Source organism: Hemiscyllium ocellatum, chromosome 11 (assembly GCF_020745735.1).
Source record: "Hemiscyllium ocellatum isolate sHemOce1 chromosome 11, sHemOce1.pat.X.cur, whole genome shotgun sequence".
Taxonomy (NCBI): Eukaryota; Metazoa; Chordata; class Chondrichthyes; order Orectolobiformes; family Hemiscylliidae; genus Hemiscyllium; species Hemiscyllium ocellatum.
Genome location: NC_083411.1, coordinates 98,435,913 through 98,450,344, shown reverse-complemented (window position 1 = coordinate 98,450,344; position 14,432 = coordinate 98,435,913). Strand labels below are relative to the sequence as shown.

Here is a 14,432-nt window from a genome sequence, read left to right as displayed (position 1 = left end):
AGAAGTATATTCAGTTCTACAATGACAAGATTAAAACACAAGCATCAAGAGGCTGAGGGGTGACCTTATAGAAGTTTACAAAATCACAAGGGGCATGGACAGAGTGAATAGCCAAGATCTTTTCCCCAGGGTAGGGGAGTCCAGAACCATAGGGCACAGGTTTAAGGTGAGAGGGAAAAGATTGAAAATGGACACAAGGAGCTACTTTTTCCACACAGACGGTGGTCAGTGTATGGAATGAGCTGCCAGAAGAAGTGGAGGAGGCTGGTATGATTGCAACATTTGAAAGGCATTTGGATGGATACATTAATAGGAAGGGTTTACAGGGATGTGCGTGAAATACTGTCAAAAGGAATTTGATTAGTTTAGGATATCTGGTTAGCAAGGGCAACTTGGACCGAAAGGTCTATTTGCAAGTACAAAAAACAGTTGTAGTGGAAAAGTAACATTTATTGTGAAATCCATAAAAGCATGGGAAAACAAAGTAGTAAGGGCCTGACTTTACAGAGGGTAAGCATTGCAGACAGACAGAAAAAAATGTAAAGTTAAATCTATCAGCAGAACTTACATGGCCAGTAAACTACCATATCAACAGTCAAGGAATGAGAAAAACAACTCCATATATGGGAAGGAACTCGAATGTTCCAGGCTCCTGGCCTTGAGGTGTTGATAAGGAGAAGCAAATTATAGTATACAGGGAATATGTGAAAGCTATCAGGCGCCCCTTACATGGAGGTGTCTTGCCAATGTATGGGGTCCCCTGCAGAGGTTACAAATAATCTTTTTCTTTGCTCCCGCTAGCATTTGAGTCGAGTCGATTTGATTTCCACAACAACAGTACAGAACAAAGTTCCACTGACGAAATTATGGAACATCTAAAATTATGTCAGTTCCCATGGGCATGACTAGATGAGTCTAGGTAAGAGTCGGCAAAGAAAGATGTATCTTTACGTTAATGCATAGCAACTGTGAAACTTGGGTATATCAGTTATCAGCTTGCACTGATCCAATGCTTTTAAGATAGGACAATGAACCTAAGACACTATAAAATGTTAAGAAAAGTGAGACACATAGTAACTAGGAGCAGGAGTAGGTCATTCAGTCTTTCAAGCTTGTTCTGCCATCCAATGTGTCACAGCTGATAGTGGAAGCATGTTAGATACTTCCTCCAAACACCCCTTGACGCCTTTAATATCTAAACATAGAATATGTTGAAGGAAGAGATAGTTGGTAACTTAACATTATCAATATAAATTATGAGGAGCAATGACCAAAAGCTTGGTTTTAATGGACCGAAACAAGTCCTATGAGAATTTCATCTTACTTTCTCCAGATACATCCCTAGCAGAAATATTCAGGTTAAGCAGTGGTGGGGCAGGGAGAAGTGAAACAATGCAGACGAGGTAAAGAATACTGAATTGTACTGTTCAAATTAACCAAGCTGCTGTCCAAACAGATACACCTCTAAACAGCTTATGTTATCTTGTGTACAAAAAAGGTAATAATCTTCAATAACTAACATCATTGTTACAAAAACAGAAGTTGCTGGAAAGGCTCAGTGAGTCTGGCAGCATCTGAGAAGAGAAATCAAAGTTAACATTTCAGGTCTGTTGACCCTTCCTCAGCTAGAAAAATGTAGGTTTATATGTTGAAGATAAGGTGAGGGTGGGGAATAAGGAGTAAACAATAGTTAGGGATAGAGCCCAAAGAGAGAGAACAACAGTTGGACAGACAAAGAAGTCAATAACAATCTGGCTGGGAGGATGAATAGCTATTAACGGGCACTGTTAGTGGCTAACAATGGGTAGTGTGTAATGGCAGACTATGTAATAACAAGGCCTGGCATTTGTTGTAGAAGGCTAAGACATGGGAGAGTTCAGGCCTTAAAATTAGTGAACTCGATATTGAGTCCAGAGGGCAGTAGGGTCCCCAAGCAGAAAATGAGATACTGTTCTTCCAGCTTGCACTGAGCTTCGCTGGAGCACTGACGCCTGAGACAGAGGTGCTGGCCAGGGAACAGGGTAATGCGTTAAAGTGACAGGCAACTGGAAGCTCAGGGTCTTTTTGGCGGGCAGAATGTAGATATTGTGCAAAAGTCACCCAGTCTACACTTTGTTTCCCAAAAGTAGAGGAGACCACATTGTGAGCAGCGAATGCAGTGGACTAGATTGTGAGAAGTGCAGACAAAGTGCTGCTTTGCCTGAAAGGTATGTTTAGGAGGAGGTAAACGGGCAGGTGCTATACCTTCAGTATTGCATGGGAAGTTGCGTAGGGCTTGCAATATAAATATTTATTTCAGTTGCCATACGTGAGGGATACAGAATTAATTTTAAATGCAATTCTATCCTTGGACATAGGATCATCTTCACCTGTGCTTCAATGGCATTCAAATCACCATGTTCTGTCCAACCAAGTCGACCAGCTACGCGCTGGAACAGGCTGCGTGTTTCTTCATCCATACTGGTCCAATAATCACCTGCAAAACCATTTCTACTTAGTTAAAAAAAAGCACAAACCAGTCCAGCACAAAGTCACACAAATGCTATGTTCATTTGAAAAAATGCAGATCACAAACAAAGACAAAACAATCATTCTCACAGAAATCACAAGTTACTTCCAGGAAAACTGACACATGCATTCAAATGGCTCAGGTTGCCCAATATTGATATACTCTATATTTACAGCACTTGAAACTCTGAAACAAATGCTAAACGCTCATACATTTGCCAAAGTAATCAGCAACATCACATTCTGGGAGGCAATAAGCAGTTGGACCTGTAAACATAAGAAAACTAGGCAGATTATTAACTATTCCAAATCAATGGGAATAAAACGCATAACTGTGCACAATCTAGACAACTGACAGAACAAATAATATAAGAAAGAAACAGACATCACTCTCCACGGATTTCAGGTAAATGCCATCACAGCTGATACTGGGTAATAGCAAACGATCGCAGAACTCTGCAAGTAGAGGGGAAAGATACAGCTCAATGAAGGTGAGACAAAGATCAGTACAAAAGCAGGATGATTAGCTTGCTCCGGCTGCCTACTATTCTTCACTGAATAGCCACGAGACTTAAAAAGGAGCAAATTACTGCAGATGCTGAAGTGTACTGAAGAAATACTAGAGATCACAGAGGATCAGACAACATCCCTGGAGAGACAGCAAACCCCAGTGAGCCCATCATAGCAGCCTGTTCCTTTCCCACTAAGCTCATTTTCTCCTACCTTGACTCCATCCTCTCTCCACTTGTCCTGACCCTGCCCACATACAACCATCATTTCACTGATGCCCTCCACCATATTGACAATTGCCGATTCCCTGGCCATAACTGCCTTCTATTCACCATGAATGCCTAATCCCTCTACACCGTCATCCCCCAACAGGATGGTCTGAGACCTCTTGGCTTCTTCTTTGACCATCCACCACCACTCTCCTCAGCCAGGAGGAACTTATTCTCTTACTGAATCTCCCTTAATTCATCTCACTTCTGCCAAGGCAAAGGAGTGGCTATGGGCACCCAGTAATGCCTTCATCTTTATGGGCTATGTGGAAGAATCCTAGTTCTAGTCTTACACTGGACCCCTCCCACAACTCTTTTTGCTACATCGACAACGGGTTCTGTGTCGCTTCTGCTCCTGCCAGGATTTTGTTCATTTTGCCTCCAATTGCCACCCCTCTAATCTTCACATCGTCCATTTCTGACACTTCCCTTCCTTAACTTCTGTCTCCATTTTGGAAGAATAAATTGTCCACCACCATCCACAAAAATGTCGCTAACTCCCAAAGGAACCTTCACTACAACTCGTCAAACCCCGCAACCTGCAAGGAGTCCACCCGATTTTCCCAGTCCCTTCACCCAAGTCGACTCTGTTCAGATGATGTCACCTTCCAAAACAGGCGCTGCTGACATGGCTTGCTTCTTTAAATATCTATGGTTTTCCACCCATTGTGGTTGACAAAGGCCTCAACCATATCTGACCTATCACCCATGCTTCCACCCTTGCCCTTTCTTATGACTCACAACAGTGTGATCAGGTTTCCCTTGTCATTTCTCAAGTCAATAGCCTCCACGTTGAAAAATCCACAATTTCAGATAACCCCAGCAGAATGCCACCACTAATAACATTTTCCTCTCACTCACCCTGTTTGCATTTCACAAGGATCATTCCCGCTGGGACACCACCGTCCATTCCACAACCACCAACATCCCTTCCTGCCCCTCCCCATGTAACCACAGAAGGTACAACACCTGCTCCTTCACCTCCTCTCTGCTCACCAACCAAGGGCCCAGACAGTCTTTCCAGGTGAAGCAGCATTTTACTTGTACCTTCTCCAATCTTACATATTGTATTCACTGCGTCCAAATTGGCCTACTTGAAACTGGAGAAACCAAACACAGATTGGATGACCGTTTTGGGGATGACCTCCGGTCTGTGCGCAAGCATGACCCTGACCTTCATGAAGCTGGTCATTTTAGCACAGCATCCTACTCGCATGCCCACGTGTCCATCCTCGGCATGCTGCAGTGTTTCAGTGAATCACAGCGCAAACTGACTAGGCACTTTATAGTCTTTTGGACTGAACACTGAGTTATACAGTCATAGAGAGATACAGCACAGAAACAAACCCTATGGGCTAACTCATCCATGCCAACCAGATATCCTAAATTAATCCAAGTCACATTTGCCAACACTTGGCCCATATCCCTGTAAACTTTCTTATTCCTATATCCATATAGCCAGATGGCTTTTCAAATGGTGGAATTGTACTAGCCTCCAACACTTCTCTGACAGCTCATTCCAAACATACAACCTCCTTTGTGTGAAAAAGTTGCCCTTTAGGTCCTTTTTAAATCTTTGCCCTCTGACCCTAAACCTATACCCTCTAGTTCTGGATTCCCCCCACCCCTGGGAAAAGACCTTTACCCAATCCATGCTCCTCATGATTTTATAAACCTCTATAAGCTGACCCCACAGCCTGCCACCCTCCAGGGAAGACAGCCCCAGCCTATTCAGCTTCTCCATATAGCTCAAACACTACAACCTTGGAAACATCCTTGTAAATCTTTTCTGAACCCTTTCAAATTTCACGACAACCTTCCAATAGGAGGGGGACCAGGATTGCACACAATATTCCAAAAGCAGCCTAACCAATGTCTTGTACAGCCACAACATGACCTCCCAACTCCTATACTCAATGTTCTGGCCAAGAAAGAAAAGCACACTAAACACCATCTTCACTATCCTATCTATCTGAGACTCCACTTCCAAGGAACTAAGAACCTGCACTTCAAGGTCTCTCTATTCACCAACATCTTACCATTAAGTGCATGTCCTGTCCCGATTTGCCTTTTCTAAATTAAACTCCATCTGTCCCTCCTCGACCCATTGGCCCATTTCATCAATATCCTGTTGTACTCGGAGGTAGTTCACTTTGCTGTCTACAACACCCCCAATTTTGGTGTCATCTGCAAACTTGCGAACTATACCTGCTGTGTTCACATCCAAATCATTTGCATAAATGACGAAAAGTAGTGGACCCAACACCAACCCTTGTGGGATAAAGCTGGTTACAGGCCTCCAGTCTGAAAAGCAACCCCTCACAAACACCACCACCCTCTGTCTTCCACCTTCAACTCAGTTCTGTATCCAAATGGCTAGTTCTCCCTGTATTCCATGTGATCTAACTTTGCTAATCAGTCTATCATGAAGAACTTTGTCGAACAGCTGACTGAAGTCCATAGAGATCACACCCACCACTGTGCCGTCATCACTCCTCTTTGTTGCTTATTCAAAAAACTTGATCAAGTTAGTGAGACATGATTTTTTTAGATTAGACTTACAGTGTGGAAACAGGCCCTTCGGCCCAACAAGTCCACACCGACCCGCCGAAGCGCAACCCACCCATACCCCTACATTTACCCCTTACCTAACACTACGGGCAATTTAGCATGGCCAATTCACCTGACCCGCACATCTTTGGACTGTGGGAGGAAACCGGAGCACCCGGAGGAAACCCACGCAGACACGGGGAGAACGTGCAAACTCCACACAGTCTGTCGCCTGATTCGGGAATCGAACTCGGGTCTCAGGCGCTGTGAGGCGGCAGTGCTAACCACTGTGCCACCGTGCCGCCCGTTTCTTGCACACAAAACCATGCTGATTATCCCTAATCAGTCCTTGACTATCCAAATACACGTAAATCCTGTCTTCAGGATTCCCTCAACAACTTGCCCACCATCAATGTCAGACTCATGGGTCTACAATTCCCTGGCTTTTCTTTGCCACCTTTCTTAAATAGTGGCACCGCATTAGCCAACCTCCAGTCTTCTCGGGCCTCATGTGTGACTATCGATGATCTGAATATCTCAATGAGGGGCCTAGCAATCACTTCCCTAGTTTCCTACAGAGTTCTAGGATACACCTGATCAGGTCCTGGGGATTTATCCACCTTTATGCATTTTAAGACACACATCACATCCCCCTCTGTAAGATAGACATATTTCAAGATGTCACCATCTATTTCCCCAGATTCTGTATCTTTCAGGTCCTTCTCCACAGTAAACACTGATGCAAATTACTTGTTTGATATCTCCGCCATCTCCTGCGGTTCTGCACATAGGCTCACTCCCCAGTTACCGTTCTGTTAATGTATTTATAAACTCCCTTCGGTTCCTCCTTAACCCTTACTTGTCTAAGCTACCTCATGTCCCTTTTTCGCCCTCCTGATTTCCCTTTTAAGTATACTCCTACTGCGTTTCCATTCGAAGGATTCACTCAATCTCTGTTGTCTATACCCGACAGATGCTTCCTTTTTTTTAAGCCAAAATCTCAATTTCTCGAGTCCAGCATTCCCTACAATGACCAGCCCTGCCTTTCACCCAAAAAGGAACATGCTGTCTTTGGACTCTTGTTATCTAATTTGTGAAGGCTTTCAATTTTCCAGCCAGCCATTTATCAACAGTCATATGCACCCACCGACTTTTGAAAGCTTTTGCCTAATACCGTCAAAATTAGCCTTCCTCCAATTTAGAACTTCAACGTTCAGATTTGGTCTATCCTCTTCCATCACAACAGGGCGACCGCCGTATCTGCAGAATCCTTTTCGACGGTTTTAGTCACCCACAGTTTACTTCCACTCAAACATATTTCAGGGGACATTCCAGAACCAGGAACCAAGGATCTGCCAGAAAGGTAAATTTCCTGTTTAAATGAATGCAGTTTCGGACTTCCGTGGTAGGCCTTGGGACATATCCCCCTCGGGTCCGGAGGGACTACTGTGTTTTAAAACTAATGCAATGATGGTCACTGGCCCCGAGGAACTCCCCCACGGACACCTCAGTCACTTGCACTATTTGCCAAGAGCAGGTCAATTTTTGCAGCTTCTCTAGTTGGTACATTCAAATACTGAATCAGAAAATTTTCTTGTACACACTTAACAATGTCTCTTCATCTAAACCCAAAACACTGTGGCAGTCCTTGTCTAGGTTTGGAAAGTTATAACCCCCTACCATAACCACCCAATTATTCTTATAGATAACAGATCTCCTGACACATTTGTTTCTCAATTTGTTGCTGACTATTGGAGGATTTATCGTACAAACCCAATAAAGTGATCATCTCTTTCTTATTTCTCAGTTCCACTCAAATAACTTCCCTGAAGATCCTCCCTAAGTACAGCCATAATGCTGTCCCTCATCAAAAACACCACAACCCCTCCTCTCTTGCCCCCCCCACTTCCTATTGCATTTGTATGTTGGAACATTAAGTTGACAGTCCTGTCCATCCCTGAGCCACATCTCTGTAATTGCTATGATATCTCAGTCCCATGTTCCTAACCATGCCCTGAGTTCATCTGCTTTCCCTGTTAGACCTCTTGCATTGAAATAAATGCAGTTTAATTTATCAGTCTTATCCCATTCTCTGCTTTGTTCCTGCCTGCCCTGACTGTTTGACTTTCTGCTTTTCCCAACTGTATCAGTCTCCAACTGCTCTCTTTCCTCATTTTCACCCTGGATCTCACCCCCAACCTTACTAGTTTAAATTTGCTATAGCAAATTTCCTGCCAGTATATCAGTTCCCTTCCAATTCAGGTGCAATCCTTCTTTTTTGGACAGGCATGGGAACAGACCTGCCATCCTGCCTGCCCACAGCATGGTCACAGAGAACACAGGAAACCAAGCCTGTCTAAACCATACAAGAAATACCCAGAATGCCTCAACATTGACCAAACAGGTTGACATGAGAAACCAGACATGATCATAGTCACTCACAGACCAGGGAATACACTTCCCAAGACAAAAACAATAAGCTTCCTGGACCCGATCAACACAGCTGTCCCAAAGCCTTAAGAGCAGACTCGTACCCCAATGATACCAAAGCCACATAAAGAACAGATCAGACTGAGAGGCACTAGAATACCTCGCTCACAGGAGAGAAACAATGGAAATATCTTACTGCCAAGGAAAGGGACATTCTCACCTATCCTCGAAGACAGTTGGAATCTCCTGATGCCATTAAAGACTGATCAATGCTGCCAATGCAACATCTTATCTACAATCAGGATATTCTTCTTTCCAGTAAATGCACAAAGTTAGCCTTGTATAACTGACCAAATACTGGGGTAATAAAAATGCCTAAATATAATAAACCCTCCAGGGACCACCGAAAGGCCAAGTGGGATCCGTCCACTAAGTGGGGTATCATAGCAAGGCCACCCATTGGCATAGCCTCCAATTTTGAGAAATTAATTTTATAGCCTGAGAATGCGGTAAATGTATTAATAACTTGGATTAAGTGAGGTACGGACCTCAGAGGATTACTGAGGAATAGAAGAACATCATCTGCATAAAGGGTAATTTTATGTTTACCTGTACCAATCCTAGGGGCTGTTATATTGGGATCAGCCTGTATAGCTTCTGCTAGTGGTTCAATTATTCACGTAAATAACAATGGCGAGAGAGGACGTCCCTGACGGCAGCCCCTACCCACACTGAAGCTATCCGAACCTAATCCATTGGTAACCACAACTGCTTTGGGTTGAGACCCATTTGGTAAACACATTTCCAATGTGTAAAATAAATATGACCATTCAACCCTGTCGAATGCCTTTTCCGCATCTAATGAGACTACTACAGCTGGTATCTTTCCCTGATGGCAGGCTTGAATCATATTCAAAACCCTTTTAATATTATTGGATGATCTACAGCCCTTATTAAACCCTGTCTGATCCTCCTTTATGATATGTGGCAATACCCTTTCTAGTCTCAATGCTAAAGTTTTAGAAAGGAGTTTAATATCTACATTTAGCAAGGATATTGGTCTGTATGACGCACAATCTTCTGGATCCTTTCCTTTAAGGATAAGAGAAATATTCACCTCTTTCAACGAAGGCGGGAGACAGCCCTGACTGTATGCGTAGTTATACATGTCCATAAGTGGACCAGCCAATATTCCTGTAAATTCTTTATAGATTTCAGCTTGAAAACCATCTGGGCCAGGTGCCTTACCGCTCTGAAGTTGCCTGATTGCATCAAGTATTTCTTGGATTGTTAGGGGAGCATTTCAGACCGATTCCTGTTTCAGAGTTAGGTCCGGAAAGGTCAAATTTTTAAAAAATGATTACATCCTCCTAATCCTGTCTTCACAATCCTGCGATTTGTATAAATCAGAATAAAATATTCTAAAGATTGCATTAATCCTTTTATGATCATGAGTGAAAATACCCGTACTTTCCTTGATAGACATGATCATTTGAAGGGCCTTTTTTTTCTTTGCAAGAAATGCAAAGTATCTACCCGGTTTGTCGCCAAATTCATATAACCTTTGTTTTACAAATAATATTTGCCTCTTAGCCGTTTGGGTAAGCATGGTATTTGGAGCTGTCCTAAGAGCCGTAATCCTTTGCAATTTGATAATAGAAGGTCTATCAGCATATGCTGTTTCAGCTGCTTTTAAGTGAGCTTCGAGCAGACGCTGTTATTCTCCCTTTAATTTTTTTTGGATCGCTGAGTATGAACTGATCAAACCTCACGCGTAAGGTCTCCCACATCACTGATGGGTTGCTAGCAGTACCTAAATTAAGTTCTAAAAAAGTTTAAATTCTTAAGAGAAGTACTTTACAAATTTACTGTCTTTCATCAGGACGGGGCCCATACGCCAATGCCAAGGGGATGTCCCATTGTTCCTCGCCTTGATTTCCAAATGCACAGCAGTGTGATCAGAAATTGCTATACTGCCTATTTTACAGGATGATATGGAATTTTTTAAAAAATCAAGGGGACAAAAAACATATCAATTCTGGCATGACATTTGTGTGGATTGGAGTAAAAAGAAAAATCTCTGCTCTGTGGATGGAGACACATCTACTAATCCTAATTCTTTGTTCAGATCCACCAATTGTCTAGATCTGGGAGATAGTCTGCAGTACTCTTGGGAATTCTATTTATTTCCAGATCCATAATACAATTAAAGTCTCCCTCTATAATTGTATGACGGGCACCAAGAGCCATCAATTTTGAGAAGGGTTCCATTATAAATTTAAAGGGGTGTGCCCGGGGGGGGCTGGCAGTACAAATTTAAAATCCCATATTCCTCTCCATTTATCTTTAATCAGAATATAATGTCCAGATTCGTCTTTCATCTGATTTAGGATTTTGAAAGGGAAATTCTTCCGAATAAGAATAACAACTCCCCTGCTTTTTGAGTTAAAGAAGAAAAAAAGGCCTGATCAAATCCACCCTGTCGTAATTTCAAGTGCGCTTTATCCAACAGGTGCGTCTACTGTAGGAGAGCTATATCAACATTTTCTTTCTTGAGATTTGATAATATTTTCTTCCTTTTGACTGGCGAATTACTCCCCTTGACATTCCAGGTGCGCCACTTAACCGACTAATCAACCATAATCTTCCAGGCAAATCCGAGACCCCTTGGGAGGGGAAACCCTATCCAGAACATCCTGAGCATAGAGCATATAAAATTCACAAAAATAAAGGCTTTCTAATACACTCACAACAGTATAATAAAAACTATTTCTAAATAATAAAAAAATAAAACGTATTTAAATGGAGATTTTCCCCCTTGTTCCCAGGGGGTATCACTTCCTTTCCAAAGGTCCATCGTATCCCGTCCCAACCAGTGCCCCACCCTTGACCCAGGCGTTCCTCAATAGGATGAGGAGAATTCAAATATACTACAGAGCTAGAGTTAACAGTGAGCACCCTACCCCCTACCCCACCACCCACACCAACACCTGGATATATTTGGTAACATTAATACCATGTATAAAAATATATAACTATAAAATTACAACCTCAACAAGTAATAATTAAATATAATAATACAAAACAACAAGGGAAAACAATCCCGCTCCTAGAGATAGAGGTAAAATAGAATAAGGTAACCACCTCCCCCCACCAATATATATATTATAGAATAATTTAAAAAACCCGGGGGGAAATCGTTAAGTAGAGAACAAATAAATAAATCCCTCTCCCCACCCACCCAAGATAATATGAAACAGTCAGGTAAAAAAAAGAAAGGGGTGGGGGGGGGGGAAGAAAAGAAGGCAAACCAACATCCATTATCTCTTCAAATTAATTTGAGAGAGTCCAAAAATTCCTTAGCCTTTTCCGGCGATCTGAAGTAAACACGGATCCTTCATGGTTAAAGCGTAGCGTAGCGAATACTGAATATTTAAGTTCCTTAAACACTTCTTCGCCTCATCAAATGCCTTCCTCTTTCAGACCAGAGCTGGGGAAAAGTCCTGGAATAACATGATCTTGGATCTTTTATAGATCATGGCTTGGGAATCTTTTCCAAGATTTCTAGAGGCTTCTCGGAGTATTTGCCTCTCCCTACAGCTCTGCAGCTGGAACAGGACCGGGCGGGGACGCTGGTTCGAGATGGGCCCACGTATTGCCACCCGGTAGGCCCATTCCACCCTTACCTGGCCTGATCTAGCCTCCAGATTTAAAAGCTGTGGAAGCGACTGTTTGAGAAATGCTATAAGCTGGCCTTCTTCTTCCCATTCAAGAAGGCACAGCAAACAAATATTTTTTCGACGACATCGATTCTCGAGGGCACCAATGTGGTTGTCTAAGGTCCGGATTCACTGTTCGAGAGTCCGGACCCGATCCACGGTCGATTGTGCAGTAGTTTCAGAGGTCATAGCCTTTAGCTCCACCCCTCCGACTCGGTGTTCGATTTCTTTAATGTCTCGGTCGTGCTTTTCCAGTGCGGCCAAGAGCGAGTCCCATCGGCTTCAGGACTCTGCAATAAAAGCGTCGATCTTCACATCCAGTTTGGAGATAATGTCCACGAGGCTCGCCACAGTAGATAAGTCCCCCAGGGCGGCTACGGACGCCTCTGCTGCTGCTGGAGAGGCTGGGGGAGGGGCTCCTGCTTGCTGAGAGCTGCCGGCTCCCTTCCCTTTAGTCATTTTTACTGAAGATTAGATTGTTTAAATTTAATACTAAGCAACTAATTAAACAGCTATTTTAAATGATTTGGTAAGTGTGGTGGGGGTGGGTAACCCACTTTGCCCAAGTCTTGGGAGGAGCACTGTAGACTCAGACTTGCTGGGTTGCCGCCATCTTGGATCCCCCCAGGATATTATTCTTATAACTGTAAAGTAGTTACCACCATCGTAACTGGATTACTTAATTATCACATACATTGTATTTTTCCTATTTTTAATTCTCATCATTGTACAAGATTCCTATAAAACCTGACTTGCTTCTCTGCTCAGGGGTGTGTTTTGGCTACCTGGACAGACTGTCTGTGCTATTTCAGCTTAGTCAATTTCTCTTCCTTGATATCGCTGTGTTAATTTCACTTCGATCTGTGTTTTGTAATCTCTGCTCTATTGGGCTAATTTCTCCAACAATTGGAATCTCTTCTGGGGAAGAAGTGATCTATGATTCAAAAACACAAACCCTTCTCCCTTGCACCAGCTCCTCAGGCACGCATTCATTTGCTCTCTGCTCCCATTCTTACATTCACTAGCTCATAGCATCGATAGTAATCCAGAGATTACTACTTCAAGGACTTCCTTTTGCATGTAAATGACCTCCTGCTAGTCCCAATCTCCCTTAAGAAAATGCAGAATATTCTCAGAGTTATCCCTGATGTGGCACCAGGGAGACAATACACCATTCTGATTTCTCACTGCTGGCTGCAGAAACATCCGTCTGTGCCAAATTTTCCAAGATTTGGAGATGCCGGTGTTGAACTGGGGTGTACTAAGTTAAAAATCCTGATGAAGGGCTTATGCCCGAAACGTCGAATCTCCTGTTCCTTGGATGCTGCCTGACCTGCTGCGCTTTTCCAGCAACACATTTTCAGCTCTAATCTCCAGCATCTGCAGACCTCACTTTCTCCTCGAAGATTTTAACCTACTGCGAATCCTCTTGCAAGGATGCCTTCCTTGAAGAAGCTCTCTTCCTGCCTCTACAAGGATTTCAGTGAGTCCCCCATTCCTGATGAAGGGCTTATGCCCGAAACGTCGAATCTCCTGCTCCTTGGATGCTGCCTGACCTGCTGCGCTTTTCCAGCAACACATTTTCAGCTAAAAATCACAACACCAGGTTATAGTCCAACAGGTTTAATTGGAAGCACTAGCTTTCAGAGCGATGCTCCTTCATCAGGAGGTTGTGGAGGACACAATTGTAAGGCACAGAATTCATAGCAAAAGTTTACAGTGTGATATAACTGAAATTATACCTTGATCGTCTGTTCAGTCTTTCATCTGTTTGAATACCATGATAGTTTCACTTCTTTCTCAGACCCGACCCAGACCCCGACCCGACCCAATCCAGACCCTGACCCTGACCCTGACCAGACCTCGACCCAGATCCCGACCCAGACCCTGACCCTGACCAGACCCCGACCCGACCCAATCCAGACCCAGATCCAGACCCCGACCCCGACCCGGACCCAATCGCTCACCAGTACCCGAAGGTCGAACGACTCACCCGGCGGGACTTTGTTTCCCCGGCCCCTGAACCTTAACAGAACCGACCAACGATAAACATCAGGTCAGTTCCTCCTCGAGACACGGGGAGGGGGGAACAATCGGGTCAAAGGTCGACTTTTGAATTCTGGCGCCAGACAGTGGCGTGTCGGGGGTCCACGTCTGCGCATGTGTCGCTTTTAACCCCGCCCACTTCAAACACGTGACCGGTTTCGCAACTGGCGGTGGGTGGAGAGTGACCAGAGCGGGTTGTCATGGTGATCGGTCAGTGGAGCCAGCAGCCCTTCCGAACCGAGGACAAGTGATGAGGCTGGTGGTCATGGAGAAGGCCGTGTGTGGTGACAGTTACTGATGGACAGCTCACTGGAGAGGTAGTGAAACAGCTCATTGTACAATCACACAACAGCTTCTGGGTCAGCATGCTGCTCGACAGCCAGCCCTTCCACATCAACCT

General features: G+C 43.8%; 1 protein-coding gene across 1 annotated transcript in view; it reads right to left on the bottom strand.

The window, feature by feature from the left end:
• gcna (germ cell nuclear acidic peptidase) overlaps positions 1-14,122 on the bottom strand; it is a 37,481-nt gene extending 23,359 nt beyond the window's left edge. The window contains exons 1-2 of the mRNA XM_060832291.1: positions 13,980-14,122; positions 2,370-2,476 (exon numbers count right to left, since the gene is read on the bottom strand). Coding sequence (XP_060688274.1) covers positions 2,370-2,459 — 90 coding nt within the window. The 5' untranslated portion in view covers positions 2,460-2,476; positions 13,980-14,122. The remainder of the gene's footprint in view (positions 1-2,369; positions 2,477-13,979) is intronic.
• Positions 14,123-14,432: the final 310 nt, after the last annotated feature.